Below are 15,863 nucleotides of genomic sequence, written 5' to 3'. Positions count from 1 at the left end.
TGTTTAGAATTAGAAGCACGCTTTTTGACTTTATGGAATATAGTTTACTGGCCTGATCCAAGGTCTATTGACATAGAGAGTCCTGCTAGCTTTCTTCAGCTTGCCTTGTGCCCTCAAGGATAAAACTCAAGAAGAATAATTAGGAGAATCATTATGTTGTGGATACAAGTTCTAAATACTGTATAATGAGGTTTTAAACAATAAAAATGGAAAAGAATGTGTTCGTGCATTTTTTTGGCTCTCTCTCAAGTTAAGAATGTGCTGTGTGTCCTTGTTGAAAGCCAGAAGGGCGTAGAAATCAGAAGAGGACTTGTCTGTTGCTCAGAAAACTGATTCTTTATTCCATGTGTATCCTAAATGATTTTAAACAATTGGTCCAGATCATAAAAAGCTAGCAGTCTCTGATCATAATGAGACGTTTTTAATGTTTTTTCAGGTTATGTGAGATTATGAGTCTCTGAGAATATAACCAACCTTCCTTTCCGGTTTCCTGCAGGTTGAGAAACAGTAATTACAAAAACATGCATCGCAGGCACACAACCCTTCGGGAGAAGGGCCGGAGGCAGGCCATCCGCGGCCCAGCCTACATGTTCAATGAGAAAGGCACCAGCCTGACTGCAGAAGAGGAACGCTTTCTCGATTCTGCAGAATATGGCAACATTCCCGTTGTGCGAAAAATGCTGGAGGAATCCAAAACCTTGAACTTTAATTGCGTCGATTATATGGGACAAAACGCCCTACAGTTAGCTGTAGGGAATGAGCATCTGGAAGTGACGGAGCTCCTCCTCAAAAAGGAGAACCTCGCTCGTGTTGGAGATGCACTGTTGTTAGCGATCAGCAAAGGATACGTGCGCATCGTAGAAGCAATATTGAACCATCCAGCCTTTGCACAAGGACAACGTCTCACACTCAGCCCCCTTGAGCAGGAACTGAGAGATGATGATTTTTATGCCTACGACGAAGATGGAACTCGGTTCTCCCATGACATTACTCCCATCATACTTGCTGCCCACTGCCAGGAATATGAAATTGTTCATATCTTACTTCTAAAAGGCGCACGGATTGAAAGGCCGCATGACTATTTTTGCAAGTGCAATGAATGTATTGAGAAGCAGAGGAAAGATTCCTTTAGTCACTCTCGATCGAGAATGAATGCCTACAAAGGATTAGCCAGTGCTGCTTATTTGTCTCTTTCCAGTGAAGACCCTGTCCTTACTGCTTTGGAGCTAAGCAATGAGTTGGCCAGACTAGCCAACATTGAAACTGAATTTAAGGTAATTTACCGCTGCGCCTTTTTCCTTGGGCTGAATGTTTTCAGGGTAATGCATGTTTTATATGTTTGATCAAGTCTTGGTTTGCCATTTGAAGGGGGTGGGAGAGGAAACAGAAGCTATAGAAACTGCCAGATATGTTACCTATGCATAGATCCAGATCACTGTGCATTCTCCAGTTAATAAATATTTGGAACTGAATATTGCATGTTACAGCCGAGCCATCCTTATTTGGAGTTTTTATGTTGCACACTGTGATTGCTTAGAAACTCTAGTTTGCAACAGGAACAAAAATTATATTATTAGAAAAATGGAGACTCATGTTTTTGTAAGAAAGGTAAGTCTTTTTAAGAGAAATATGTTTTAGAGGCAGACCTCTAGAGGCTGGTTTAATGGATTAAGAATCCAGTACATCTAGTTCTGTTACAATGATAAAAGGTATAAATTCAGCAATTTTGGTTCTCTGTAAAATAATTTCAATTGCATTGCATCTTAATGGTTTAGTACTGCATCTGTGTATGATGAATTTCGTGAAAAAGGAGGAGAGAAACAATCAAGAGATTGTTATGAAGTGTATCATCATGCTGAATATAACAGTGGAACTTGCAGAACTCTCTTACAAGTTATTCAAGATTGCCATTATCATAATGAGTTTTTAAATGTCCAATGTCATTTGCATTATTTCTCGAAGTCATTTAAATGGCATAAATAGCATTGTCTCCCTTTCTAAAATAAATTAGTCATGAAAAAACTAATTTTCAGTGGCTAAGTCATCAACATAGTACTGCTTTCTGACTTATGACTATTGTGCAGTTACAGTCACGATCAGTGACACTGGGATAACAAAATCTATGTTGTGAGTAAACTGGGGTAGGATGCCTGCCAGGAATCCATTATTTTTAATGTAGAAAACTATTCAAGTGTTGAAGCATCCATTTCAGGATGTGTATACTTTCTTCAACTTAGAAGTGAGAAGAAAGCACGTTCTCGAGCTGTTGCCTTTGAAATTCTGTAGTAAGTCTCTAATGGGAGAAAATACCCAAACTACTGAGCACTTTTGGCAATAAAATGTGGGCAAAATCTTCCAAAGTCTTTTTACTCGTGTGAATGAGAACTGGAAGAACACAACCATTTAAAATGGAGTTTTCACTCGCATAGCATTCAGTCATAGTGAAGGAACCTCATTGGATTCAGCGAATCTGGCTGCTTGAGTGAGGGTTACTCCAGTGCAAAAGTGCTGTGGGCTCACACCCACAGTTAGCATTAATATCTCATTAATGTTCCAGCTTCTTTTCAGTAGAAAAATACATATTGAGTGGAGCATGAGCCGCCTCAGTATTCCACGCCTGTCACTTCTGATAAATGTCTTGCTGCAGGAAAGTGAATCTATTTCTACTAGAATCCCCCCTTTTGTTCACAGAGCTGCCAGCGTGGTCTAGACTGGCACTGGCAGGTACATGAATCCTCCAGGAGCAAACAAGCAATCAAATGTTAAATAGTCTCACGGTGGTTATATCTCCCCAGCATTGGCAAATGGATGCAAGTAAATCGATACTGGAAAAATCATTAAAAACCCTTGGCCAAATTACTGCATTTCCAGGAATTCTTTCCAATTTCATTGCCTTATAGGATTGTGAGACACATCTATGTATGTTAATGAAGCACCTCCGAAGTACACATACCATTAGTTTACTTCCAAGTTGTCCCATTCCTTTGATAGATCAATACTTGCAGAAATAAGAAGCTTCCTAAGATAATAATGTCTTCTCACTGTAGGAAAAAATCAGATGTATGTATTTATGCAAAAATACTTGTTCTTATTAACATAATCAGTGAGATATGGAGTTGGGTATTAATAAAACAGTAGAGGTTTTTCACAGAACATGACATTTTGAGAATCCATTTCTAAAAAAGAATGCAAATGCTGAAAATGTATTTAAGGAGTTCACAAATAATGAAAATTTATGAAGTCACACAAGCTACAGAGACTTTTTTTTTTGTGCCTTAAAATAATACTTTCCCCAACTTTTTATTTTTATTGTTAAAGTTTTGTAATTACCATTGGTCCTCAACAGATTTATAAAATTATCACTTGGGATTATTTCAGAATAGTTATTTATATGTAATCTTAGCAATACAGTTTCAGGAAGTCCAGAAAGTCCTTGAAACGGAAGGATGTGAGTAATATTTTAATAAAGTAGGCGGACAAATAGTAATTAAGGTTTAGATAACCTACCTCTGAAGAAACTCCTAGCATGAGCTAATTAAAATACAAACGCAGTACCTCTCACCTGCTGCTTGCTGCACTAAATCTCTTCTACAGCAGCACTCACTGTTCAGCATCACTCTTAGGAGCCGGTACGTGCACCATGTTTTTAGAGAACATGAAACCTTTTAGTTGAGTTGCATCTTTGTACAGATAGGAAAGGTGAAACAAAACAGCGACATGAACGACTTTAAAGGAGAAAAGTTGCATTAGCTGTGGTTGGCAGCAGTTTGAGAGATGCTCCAGTGAAGATTTCTAGGTGAGAAGCATTTTATCCATACTTTTTTACAGAAGTAGAAGCTGAATGGATTGTTCTCACCCTAAATTGTTAAGATTCAGTCATACACTGCAGTTCTTACAAAATGCCTTTGCACCAGCATTACGCATCACAAAGCAATATGGGAGTGTTCTTAAGGTAAAAATGGGAGTCTAGACATGTGCTAGAACACACTGCTGGCCTTCAGCAGCCTTTCTGTTGACAGGTCAATAAGTCTTTAATAGCAAGAGTAGATGCTCTGACAATGTCTGGAGTGGTGTCCTGGTTGTGCTAAGGTATTTTACAGCTTCTAAGTAGAGCTGAGTGTTAAACACAGCTGACTTTAAAAGGAGATGTTACTCATCTGAAGCTACCGGGCCATGCTGTGCTTTTACTCAAATTGAAAAAAATCTGTGGACACTCCCATTTCTTTCAAAGTTGGCAGACCCTGGACCTGAGTCACAAAGCAAATAATCCTTCTCTAATCTGTCAGTGTATTCTGTTTGCTTTGCTCATGTAAATAAACGATGTCATTTCCAGTATGAATAACATAGCCAGGATTTGTCCATATGACCAAGTCATCACCCATGAGCCAGGCTGATGAGAATTACTCTCCTCTTCGGTCCAGAGAAATTCATCTTCCCCATGTCACCTTGGTGTGAAACTATATGCAGATGTCTTCCCAGGTACCAGCTGTCCACAGCCAGGTGACTCATTTCTAAGACTGGAATATTAATAGTAGAGTCAACAGAATCATTTTTATATGTCCATCGAAGCCGTTAGGAGATGACACTTCCAGCAAACAGTCTGCAGGAAATGCCCTTGCAATCGTCACTAGCAGTAGCATTTGGCTTAGTATTACTATACATGTCCCAGAAACAGCGAGTAAAATGCAGAATAACAGTTCTGTTTATTCTTTTTTGAAGCTGTGACTGTTCATTCCTGTTTCTGGTGAGATCCCGCTCTGCACCCAGGTCTGTTTTACAGTCTCAAATTAGACTACATGCTTGTGCATGTCAGGAAACGTCCTGGTGATGAAGGCAATCAGCCAATTCATTCCATTTAGCAATCCAGACGTTAAATTATAGAATCGCAAAGGAGACTATGAAAAGATCTCACCAACCATAAGTGGTAAATAAGATCGCAGCTCCTGTTGATTAAAGTGTTACTGAAGTCATGATCAAAACCACCACCTGGAAGACATACCGAGCGTGGTCTTTGTTTATCAATCCTACCAGCATTGTCAGTTCATTTACTATAGCATAACGTGTTTTGTTTCTAAATTATATGCCTCTTGCTGGCACTTTTTCTTTTTTCTGTTGTCCTTTCTCTAAAAAAGATCAGGATCTGAAAGTGGACCTTAGCTGTGAGCCTGCTCTTGTGTGCAGGTGAGCACCATGCCCAGGCTCAGCTGACTGATGGACTGCGACTGGCTGCCAGGCTATTACAGGGAGCGATGGCTTGTGTGGCAGCAAGTCAACTGTGTAGGTGCCTACAGAGATGTGCCTGCTAGGGGCTGCTTGTTGTTTCACTGGGGCTGCAGTAATGTGAAACAGCTGAGGCTCAAATCCCTAAATTCTCATGATGCTGAAAAAGTGGGAAAACAGCCCTGGAGACTCAATGAGTTCTATCTGTCAGGGGTGATCTGGCATTCCAGCAGCACGGCTCTTGCTCCAGTAAGTCAGCCCCACCTTTTTTTTCTACCTAAATATAAATTGTTAACTTCACAGGATTTGCTTCTCCTAAACTTCTTAAGAGAAATGACCCTCAGTATTCCAGGCTTTAGCTCTGCAAATGAGGAACTGGGATCAGATCCTGCCCTTCGAGGACACTTCACTGCCATTGCAGAGCAATAAGCACTGGCATATCTGGTTATATCTTGATGAGAAGCTGCAGCTTTTTAGGGTTTATGGCTCTGAAGCATTGGAGGAGACCTCCCAACTTCTTCATTTCTCAGGCCATCTGCAAATCGTGGGCATTGCTGAGGATAAATACATCAGGTAATTGTAACACTGTAAACTGCTTCCTTTCCCCATATGATTGCTAAACTCGGTGAAATTTGACTTAATGAAAGAAGTCTAACTCTTCAAATACAAAATAAATAGAGGATTTTATTCTAAAATTTGTAGGAAAATAATAGGATATGGTAATAAATATAGAGAAAATAAGATACAGAAATTATATAAGAGGGGATGGTAATAAATATAGAGAAATAAGATATAAAAACTATAGGAAGATGTAAGGAAAACTTGGAAAGAAGAGCTGACTGCAAAAGTTGAACTCTGCAGTCCCAACTGGGAAAAATTTTAGCATGAAAAATATATGCTGCATGGAGTTTAAAAAATCATTGTTAGGCTGTTGCTTTTTGAAATGAGTAATAAAAAATTAGGAAAAGGTAGAAAACATTGGGAAGAAAAAGAGTAGGAAGGGGAAATATTTTGTAAGAATGCAGAATAGCAATGGACTCGGAAAGAAGAAAATTCTTGAAAACCATCAGGCTGTAAACCAGGAAAGTCGCACTTAGAAACTCTGCTCCCTACCCAAACTGAACAAACTGTCTTAGACTTGTTTGTCTCAGGACTGGCTGATGGAAGCTGATCCCTGAAACTCCTCTCCCATTAAAAAAAGAGATTGTCGTGGGAACCTCCCTAATTAGCTGCATGAACACTCTTGTAAATCAATCACTTAATTTTTCTGCTCTCACCCACTCTTGCCTCAGTGATCCTTTTATCCCTTCATAATCTCTCTCCTCAACATACTCTCTGGCAGACATCTTGCTTCTGATGTAGTTGGAAACACCTTTTATGACTCATTTATTATTTCAGCAAGAGGCCTTTTGAGGCTTTAGAGTTTTTATCTGACCTTTCTTTAGGTTTTCATTTAATTTTCCAGAATTTCTGTTTTTTATTTTTTCCTTCCAGGCAGGACTTGCATTTTGTAAAGAGATGTCTTTTTACTTGTGCAACTTCCTTTTTTTTTTTTCCTGCTGTTTCACTTTGCTGGGTTTTAGGAAGAGAAGACAGAAAGGAACTTGGGAATCTGTCCTGGTAGGCAGAATATATCCACTCCCTTTTACTACTGTTTTTATTTTCTCCTGCACGAGGATCATCAATCTTAACCTAGCTCCTGTTTTGATAATTAAACATCGCTGTTATAAATAACTTTGAGTATAAGCAAGGTCACTGTTCCCAGGTGATGGCCCCTCGCACCAGATCCTGTACACACTTGTGAAGCAACTGCTGTTTCTCCTCCTGTGAGTTTTCTGACAACCATTCCAAAAAGCAGCTGCTTGGGAGTGAAAACCACCTCTTCCCATTGCATCCCTCTCCTCTGTTATCGCTTCTGACTCTCAGTGCTAAATTTCTAACTGAGAGAGCAGGCCACCAGGTTAGTGGGCTTTATCCCAAATTAATACCTGATGACACAGGACTTTGATGTGGTTGGGCCAAAACATCCCTTTCAGACCCTTTTTGTGTTGCAATTTATGTTCTAATTAGCTTGTTCTCCGTGCCTCCCCTTGGCTCTGTGCTACTTCAGTACCTTTGGCTTCTCTAAGGGAGATCCCCGCTGCCTTTGAAGCCATCTGGGTACTCAAAGTCGAAAGGATGACTCACTTTTTGACTTTTTTTTAGTTAAATATGCATGTACCCTGAGAAAGGACATAAATATATATGTTACTAAATGTGTTTACACTGTTAGTGCACAGGAAAGAGAGTTGTACACTTCTGCAGAAATTATGAAAACTGCTATTTCTAAAGATATGTAGAAATCTATAATCTTTTTTCCAAGTTTTTTGGATATGAACTTTTCCAGGTCAGTCTTTAATGAGAACATTTTTTTTTTTTTCTGAGGGATGTGGTCAGAGATGTGGTTTGGTGGTTTTTTAGCCTTAAAAAAGAACTGTTTGTTTTTCCCTCACACACCCTCCTAAACCCAAATTTTCTCTACTGCCTCAAAAAAATGCATTTAAAAGCTACGGTTCTTTTTTTTCAGTTTTCACTTATGCAAAGCAGATGCCTAAGCAGGTAGAACCAATTACCCAACTCATAATACAGGAAAGAATCAAGTTCCAGTAAAGCAGGAAAACAAATTTCTTATTATTAAAATTTTAACTTATTGTTGGAACAAATTAGGTATTAAAATAAGAGAGGAAATTAAAAATGATCATGGAAATAGCTTGGGAGAAGGTGAATATATTTAAGCCTTGTAGTGAAATTCGTGTTTGGCTCACTGAGTGGGACTCACTCTGTACATGAGGAACTCATTTTCCATGCTGTTCTTTTTCAAAGATGAATTCACTAATAATAGATGCTGCATTGGGTTTGTCTTGAGAGCTAAATTAATTAATTGTAGATTTGTTTTGCATGGGTGTGTAGCAGAGACTGTGGAAAATGGATGTAGAGAACCCTCCTGACCTTAAAAAAACCCCCAAATTTGTGACTCTTGCATTGTTCTCTCTATATATTTATAAATTAAGAAATATCCTCTATATTTTGAGAGCTGTTATTGCAAGTGCTCTTCCTTTGTCTGTTCTATGATTAAATCATTTTCTGCCTGGCACATTGCCCAAGCAAAATGGTTTTAAAATGTTGCATGAGAAGAAAATCTCCAAAGCTTTTCAGAGTGGTTTAGAACTGATGCCAAAGCTGTGATGCCTGGAGCTGTCTTGGAAAAAAAAAAAAAAAAAAATTGTATCTGTGAATGTGAAGGTATGTTAACACCTGTCTATGTCTATTCACAGTAAAGCAGAGTAGTGGATGCTGTGATTCATAGTGAAGGGTATAACTCAGCCAGCTACAGCCCACATCTGCACCTGGAAAAAATAAGACCATTATTCATGAAAGTTGTAACTCTAGCGACAGCACTAGCCACAGAGCAGTCACATAAAATCGGATCCTGGCCACTGCCTACCAGGCCATTTAACCCACTTTATGGATGATTGAGTGACATTGTTGTTAAAATCTCCTAGCTAACTTTGGTCAAAAAAGAAAAAGAGAACCTCTTTAAAAAGTGATAAAATACTTTCTGCAGGAAAATGTTCTCTTCACTTTCCCAGAGGAACAAGCCCATGTCTCTCTTTTGAAGGAGTGGAGAGGAAAAAAGTTTCTGTCAACACATCAAATCAGAGCCAATGTGTCAGTGTAAGAAAATTAAACATTTTAATTAGGGCCTAAAGGGTTTTGTTCCTTTCAAAAAATTATTTGGAGGAAACTTTTGGAATTTGGAGATGTCAAGACAGAAGCAACCCTGGAAATATTTGAATGTCCAAGAGGACAGCTGGGATACTTTTGCTTCCCTTGATACTACTGCAAGTGAGACTTTTGGCAATGCTGGTTTGCACGCCATCAGTGCAGTGTTTGTCACCCTTTACCATGGCAGGGGCGTTGGAACTAGATGACCTTTAAGGTCCCTTCCAACCCTAACCATTCTATGATTCAAGGATTCTATGATTCTTTACAGCTCCTTGGGAAGTCGTCTCTACTCCTGCTCAGTTAAGGATGAACAGCATTGCAACTGTGGCACTTAGAGCTCACTGCTTCCAGTTCAATTGCACATAACAGCCCTAAAACTAGAGCAAGATTCCAGTTTAGGTGAGCAACAGGCATGACCATAAAAATCAAAAATACTGTGGAACCCCTTTATAGTCATTAACGGGAGAAAACAGGTGGATTGGCAAGCTGGGTGGGAAGGGGAGAGCGATGGAAATGGTTCACATGACAAAGCAGCACAGCCACCGTCAAGCATTTCAGAAGCATTTTCATGTAGAAGAGTTTTAAGCCAAACAATGCAGCACTCTAGCCAGGTAGAGAGAAGGGCAAAATCTGGAACCAGTTGGAACTGAGCATGTTTCAGTTGCTTTACGGTCATTTTGCTCCTGGGATTTCAGTTTTTCCTTACAAATAAGCAGCCCATCCTCCATCAAGAGTGCATTTCTGTCAAGTTGCAAAATCCCTATTAACAGACATGTTTTTAAGGGACCTGAAGGGCAGGAGTTGGTGAGGGTGGTGAGCAGAGTTAACTCCTTTACACATAGATAATCCTGGGAGGAATCTGCAGCAAAAGAGGGGAAAACCCAGTAATATTAATGTGTTTGCTCCTCCCCTGCCAGAAACGTCTGATATTAAATTTCTGAATCTTCACCTGCAGTAACCGGGTTGCACCAGGGCTGTTGATGCCCTTTCTCTCTTCATCAAAGGCTGGTGACTTTTATTTTTCTTCCTCTTGTGGCTTGCTGTAGCGACTATATTAAGTCCAGATTTTCCATAAAGTGCTTAAACCCTGGGTATAATGGAGGAATTTATAAATTAATTTCTGTTAGGTGACTTTTATAAATCTTTCTGAACTGCCAAGGCCTGGTGGCAACTAATACTACTGAGCCATAATTTTCAGGAAATATATTTGTGTTTGTGACATCTTACTCAGAGTAACTTGGAGCACACGGAACATATTTAGAAGAAAGGGGGTTAGAGTTGAGAGGTCTCCTTTTCATCCTTCTTGAACCTGAACTTTTGATAGTGAATACAAAGGGAGAGTAAATACCTTTGATACAGACAACATTTGAATATTTTGTGGTCAGGGTAAAGCACAACAAAGCTTGTAACATTTTAATCAGGAATGTAAAGCGTTTTGACTAAATAGAAGGGAAAAAAAACCCTGACATTTTGGGATAATTTGTTGTGTGTGGATGGGATTTGTATGAAGGCAAGGTTAAATACAGGCTTGTATTAAGTTAAAGTTACTATGATATAACAGCAAGTGAAATAAGGCTAAATTAAATTAATATAGTGCCCACATGTTGTGGAGTCATATACACCACATACGGCTGAGAAAAGCTCAGTAGTTAGCTGGTGTGAAGATTTAAGTGGCATTTAACTGGCTTTTGGGAGCTCTTTTAGTCAAAGTGGCGTTTTGAGATCTGTTCCTTACCCTGTTTCTTCTTCTCAGAGACAAGGAGTTAAGAAAATTGTTTGGTTTTAGAGATGACTTTGATTTTAGGAATGAAGATGATTTTTCCTGCATTGTGTTAGTCTTTTGTTAGCTTTGTGAGTGCAGATGCTTAGAAGGATGAATCTAACAGATACAATGACTGTCACACACCCAGCAGACAGGCAACAAATGGTTTAGAAATACTTTCAAAATTTAATTGAACATAAAAGCTTCAGCTCATCACAATGTTATTAATTTCACATCTTACGTTTTATAATAGCTTTAACATGGGAGAAAAGTCTCAGTAGTTGGCAAAATCATGGCTGATTTGACCATTGTATCATCTTTGGATTTGTTGAAACCACGATTTTATCCCCACTCATTGAAAGAAATATGTACGGTGAAGCTAGTGGACTAACCGGTGGGCCTGGTCCGAGGCTGACCACCGCTCATGGGTTCCTCTCTTTATGCACATGAGGAATAATGGATCACGTGTTGGATTAAGAGATCCATCACAGCAAACTAATCAATCAACAGTTGTATCAGTAGGTGGGATTTGTGCTCTACCACAACCTTTTCCAACGATCTGGGCTGTCGCACAGAAATTTACCTTTGTCTCTCCAGTCTCAAAGCAAAAAAAAGGGAGACAAACTCCTCCGTGCTGCCTCTCGCTGTTCTGCTAGCTGCCCAGCCCGGGTGCCCAGGGGCTTTCTGTTGGTGCAGGCAGATGGAGGCTGCTGCGGCAGAGCCGAACCGCCCGGTGCCGGGCTCAGCCACGGCTCCCGCTGCCGCGCCGTGTCTCTGCCAGGCTTGCTGCCAGCTGCCAGTAGCACTGGGATAAATAGGGGAGAAGATTTGGCCAGTTGCCTGTGTTTAGTTAACACTGACAGAGTGTTTTCCTTTCCTACCCGCTGAGCGTGCAAGACAAAACGAGTCCTGGTGTTCAAACTGGTGCACCTCCTCGATGGTAACGTGGAGAGGGCTCCTGCCACCCGCAGCTGCCAGTTTGGGAAGGAAAGATGTTGGCCCTTTCCATCCTGGTCACTGGATCCCCTACAAGTACACGGCTTACGTGACTTTGAGCTTGCCCTTACCAGCACACTCAACATTCTTCTTAGGGTTTTCTTAGAGCACTTACTGATATAAAATTATATGGTAATGTAGTTACCCTTCCTCCTCTCCTCGGCGATACACGGTGCCAAGAGGGGGGATCCTCCAGAGTGCCAAAGACAAAGCCTTTTTTCAGAAAGACAGAACCAAATGACTGGTGAGGAAAACAGACGGAAAATGATGCTATCCTTGTCGCAATATCAGTCCAATGCAGCACTGGTAAGTTTTGTGCTTCATTAGTAACACCAAACGCCCAAGCATTCAGCTAATACAGCGTTGGTTTTAGGGAATAGTTAGGAGCCAAGCAGTTTATTATGAGCAAGATGACTGGTTTCCAAAGACTGCTGCTCATTATTGGTGTTAGGCAAGGATATCTCCTGGAACTATAAATGAGCATAATTAGGACTATTGCTCTGAATAGAATAATAATACTAGATCAGCAGATGGAAGAATGGAGTCAGGTACATTTATCCAAGGCACTGTAGGGAATTAATATCGTAATAATGAATGTAAACGAAGTAACATGTGCTGAGGATCTCAAGATCAACATTAAAGAGGATGCAAATGGGAAGTGATTTAGTTTATCCCTCATTGTGTTGTTAATTGTTGTTATTGTAGATAATTATAATGAATCCATCCTCACTGCATCTAGGCAGACTATCCACCGGGTTGTGGATAAACAGGAATGGTATACAAACAATTTTACATTGCCACAAAATGGTGTTAGGTACTTTAGTGTCTATGTTTTTTGGCATTTACATAATCAAAAAAGGCAATTTCCTGGAATATAATATGTTGCAGAGAACTTTATGGCAGTGCAGTGTGAAAGTTGCTCATTGCCAAGTGTGTCATTTCATCATTGCTACCCAAGCCCCAGGATCTGGACTCACTTCAGAACAGAGAAATGTAATTATACACTTTTTATATTCATATTTCTGCTTAAGAAAGTGCTGCAGCATCACTTCTAAGTCTGCTCTTCTTAGAGAGAGGATAATGTCCATATGGTCAAGAGTGCTCAGTGCCAGGACTCTGCAGCTGGGATCACATTTTTCCGAAGTTCTTGATTGCTGCTTGGGTGCTGCAGGGACCAGAATTTCATCCATTCTGAACAGTTTCCCAAGGAGCTGTTGTTGCTGGACATCGAGAACTGTGGTAGTTGGCTGTTTGATATCTGGAAGACATATGGTTATTTTAGTTATAGATGTAGTTGTATCATGGCTCTGAGATAAGCCAGCATTCTCTTGCAGGCTGGATTTAAGGGGAGCCTTTCTCCTGAAACACAAGTGCAGTTTGTAGCCAGAATTCCTATGAGAGATGGGCCTTATGGTGCCTTTGAACATATAAATGTGTTCCTTAAGCAAGTTGAAAGTGCCAAATTTAGCTCAGCTTAGGGGTTAAACATGGCTGTGTTAAGCAAACAATTGCTTTAAATTTAAATCTATTATTTTCTCCCTGTTTTTCCCATCTGATTTTCAGGAAACATAGGGGTTTCAAGCAGCTGAGCTGAAAACAGCCACACAGATGAAGAAGAGCAGCTAACGCATTTAGTGCAAGGAAACTATTCAGTCTCAAATTATATAGGAAATGGGGATCTTCCCCAGTGGAGCTTGTGACAGACAGATCAGGAATGTAATAAATGTGGGAAAATGCCAGAGGGGAAAAAGTATGGATGGCACGTGAAATGAGGAGCTTGGCTCAGAGGCAACATTCGTGCTTTGACACATCTGGCATATCAGAGCTGCAGCTTTGCTGCCCGTCGTCTTGGGTGTGAGGGCTCTGTTGAAAACAGAACGGGTGATAAATGGAGAAAGTTGACTGTGCCACTGCATTGGAATCTTGTCCTTGTGGAATGCATCTGGGGGTAAAAGAGGAGTTCCTTCTGCATGGCGATAAGAGTGAGGTTGAGATAAAGGCTCCTCTAACGCAAGGGGCGTTCGCATTTTTAGAAATAAGAAAGGCCATTTCTCAGTGTTGTGCTCCCACACAAGGAGCAAGTGTTTGAAAATAACGGAGGGGGACTGGGAGTGTTGCACTGCATCGTCATGAGCTTGATTTTACTGCTGACATTAACAGATCCTAAACTCTTCTTCACCAAGAGAATTAGCAAAGTATTATTTTGCAATGTGTAGTTTGTATTTCATAAAGAGAAGCTGTTGACAGGCCACTGGGAGACAGACCCTCTCCTTCTCTGAACGTGTGTATTCCCTGCACATTGCATTCCAAAGCAGTTAGTTAATACTTCTGTATTGCCTGTCCTGTTCATGTCACATTCAGGGACTCAAGAGTTTATCTTCTGAAAACAGGTGTTTCAGCATAAACGTTCAAGTGAGCTTGGGAAAATCTGCAGGAAGGTAAAAAAACACCTTTTAATTAGTTGAGGAATCAAAAGCATGTGGCTTATTTGTGACGTGGTTTTGAAAACCAGCTGAGAAGATATTTAAAAGGGAAGCACATCAAGCACCAAATGCCATCTTATGCTGAAAAGCTGCTATGCCAACCTTGAGATTTTAAATACTCTCATTTAAAAAAGATATTGTCAACTAACATAATTTCTGTTCTAAGCATATTTAAGTATCTTCAGAGACTTGGAACAGGGTGTTAGTTCTATGCTGAAGAGCACTGATGTTTCTGCACATGTGTGGTACGGAGATGCTCAGTAATGGTGCTTGTCAGGATGAAGGTGACATTGTGGGAAAGGAGTGGAGATGGAGGTGTTCTTATGGCAACTTCTTAAACATTAAAAAAGAAGATTTTACTCTGTTCAGAGTGAGAATAGTAAATAAGTGATCCACTAATTTCAGTGTTTAGAGAGTTCACATGTACAGGAAACTTATTTCAAATTTTGAATTAAAAAAATGCAATATAAGTAATAAAAAAAGTTGAGAGGGGACTGATTCTGAAATTTCTTAGGATAGGGAGTCTAAAATTTTGGCTAAAGAGTCAGGAATAGAGTTCAGTGTCAGTCCTTGGCTTTCTCCTAGATTTATGTGAATGAATAAAATTGAATAAATGAACGAATGAATGGATAAAAACAAACAGAAAGAAAAAAACACACAAAAAACCCCACAAAATAAAACAAACAAAAAAAACCAAAACAAAACAAAAAAAAAACAACAAACAAACAAACCAAACCAAACAAACAAACCTGCATTTTAAAGAATTGTTTCAAGCAGATATTAAAGTGAAGTATTTTGTATTTTCCAGTATTTTTGTTGATGGAAAGAGCTTGCAAAATTTATTCATTGGTTTTGGTCCCACAGAAGCTCTGTTTATCACAAAAATTAACAATTTTCCAGAAGCAATTCTTGGTAGAGTTGGTAGATACATAACAGCTAGAGTGCGAAAGAGTAGAAACAAAACAGGGAGGTGCAAATCTATCCTTTCTGCTGCTTTTGACAGTTCCCTCTTTAAAGTTCTTGGAATGTTATTGTTGAATATGCCTGGACCTGTGAAGGATGCTGTAAAAGCACAGTAACTAATTTTAGGGCATTTTCTAGCTCCACCACAGAAATCATTAGCACCTTCTTGGCTAGCTTCTTTAAGGATTTGATGTATCTACCAGTCAAGAGGTATAAGGTGAAATCCAAAGTCAGTGATTTGATTGATTTCTTACTGCTCTATCCCCTTGTTGAAGGGACATGCTGTCTCAGAGATAAGCTTCTGCGGTGCATTCAAAGAGGTGAACTGCAGCTAGAAAGCCTAACTGATGGAGGAAAAAAAGAGGCACACAAAAAAATTCTTATGGTAAATCAGTCAATGTAACTGCCATTGAAATCCCTGTAATGATGCAAGGGATGTTATTTTCACGGCTCATTGGAAGCCACACAATTTTTGGTCATCAGTCAAAGCATACTGTTGTTTTCTGGACTTCTTCGGTCAAAAATAATGTCAACATAGACAGCACTATCTGCTCTGTCTGTGGGCCCTTTCATAGAATCATAGAATGGTTTGGGTTGGAAGGGACTTTAAAGCTCCTCTAGTTCCAACCCCTCTGCCATGGGCAGGGACACCTTCCACTAGACCAGGTTGCTCA

At 39.8% G+C, this 15,863-nt stretch overlaps 1 protein-coding gene across 2 annotated transcripts in view; it reads left to right on the top strand.

Moving 5' to 3' along the window:
* The first annotated feature begins 503 nt into the window (after positions 1-503).
* The window catches only part of TRPC7 (transient receptor potential cation channel subfamily C member 7), a 71,132-nt gene continuing 55,772 nt past the window's right edge, over positions 504-15,863 (top strand). For both annotated transcript variants that reach the window (XM_086621380.1, XM_086621379.1), the window contains exon 1: positions 504-1,274. In XM_086621380.1, coding sequence (XP_086477506.1) covers positions 522-1,274 — 753 coding nt within the window. In that variant the 5' untranslated portion in view covers positions 504-521. The remainder of the gene's footprint in view (positions 1,275-15,863) is intronic.

This window comes from Tauraco erythrolophus, chromosome 16, assembly GCF_009769465.1.
Source record: "Tauraco erythrolophus isolate bTauEry1 chromosome 16, bTauEry1.pri, whole genome shotgun sequence".
In the NCBI taxonomy this organism is placed as follows: domain Eukaryota; kingdom Metazoa; phylum Chordata; class Aves; order Musophagiformes; family Musophagidae; genus Tauraco; species Tauraco erythrolophus.
The sequence above is the reverse complement of the archived record's forward strand: the minus strand, read 5'-3'. Positions and strand labels throughout refer to the sequence as shown.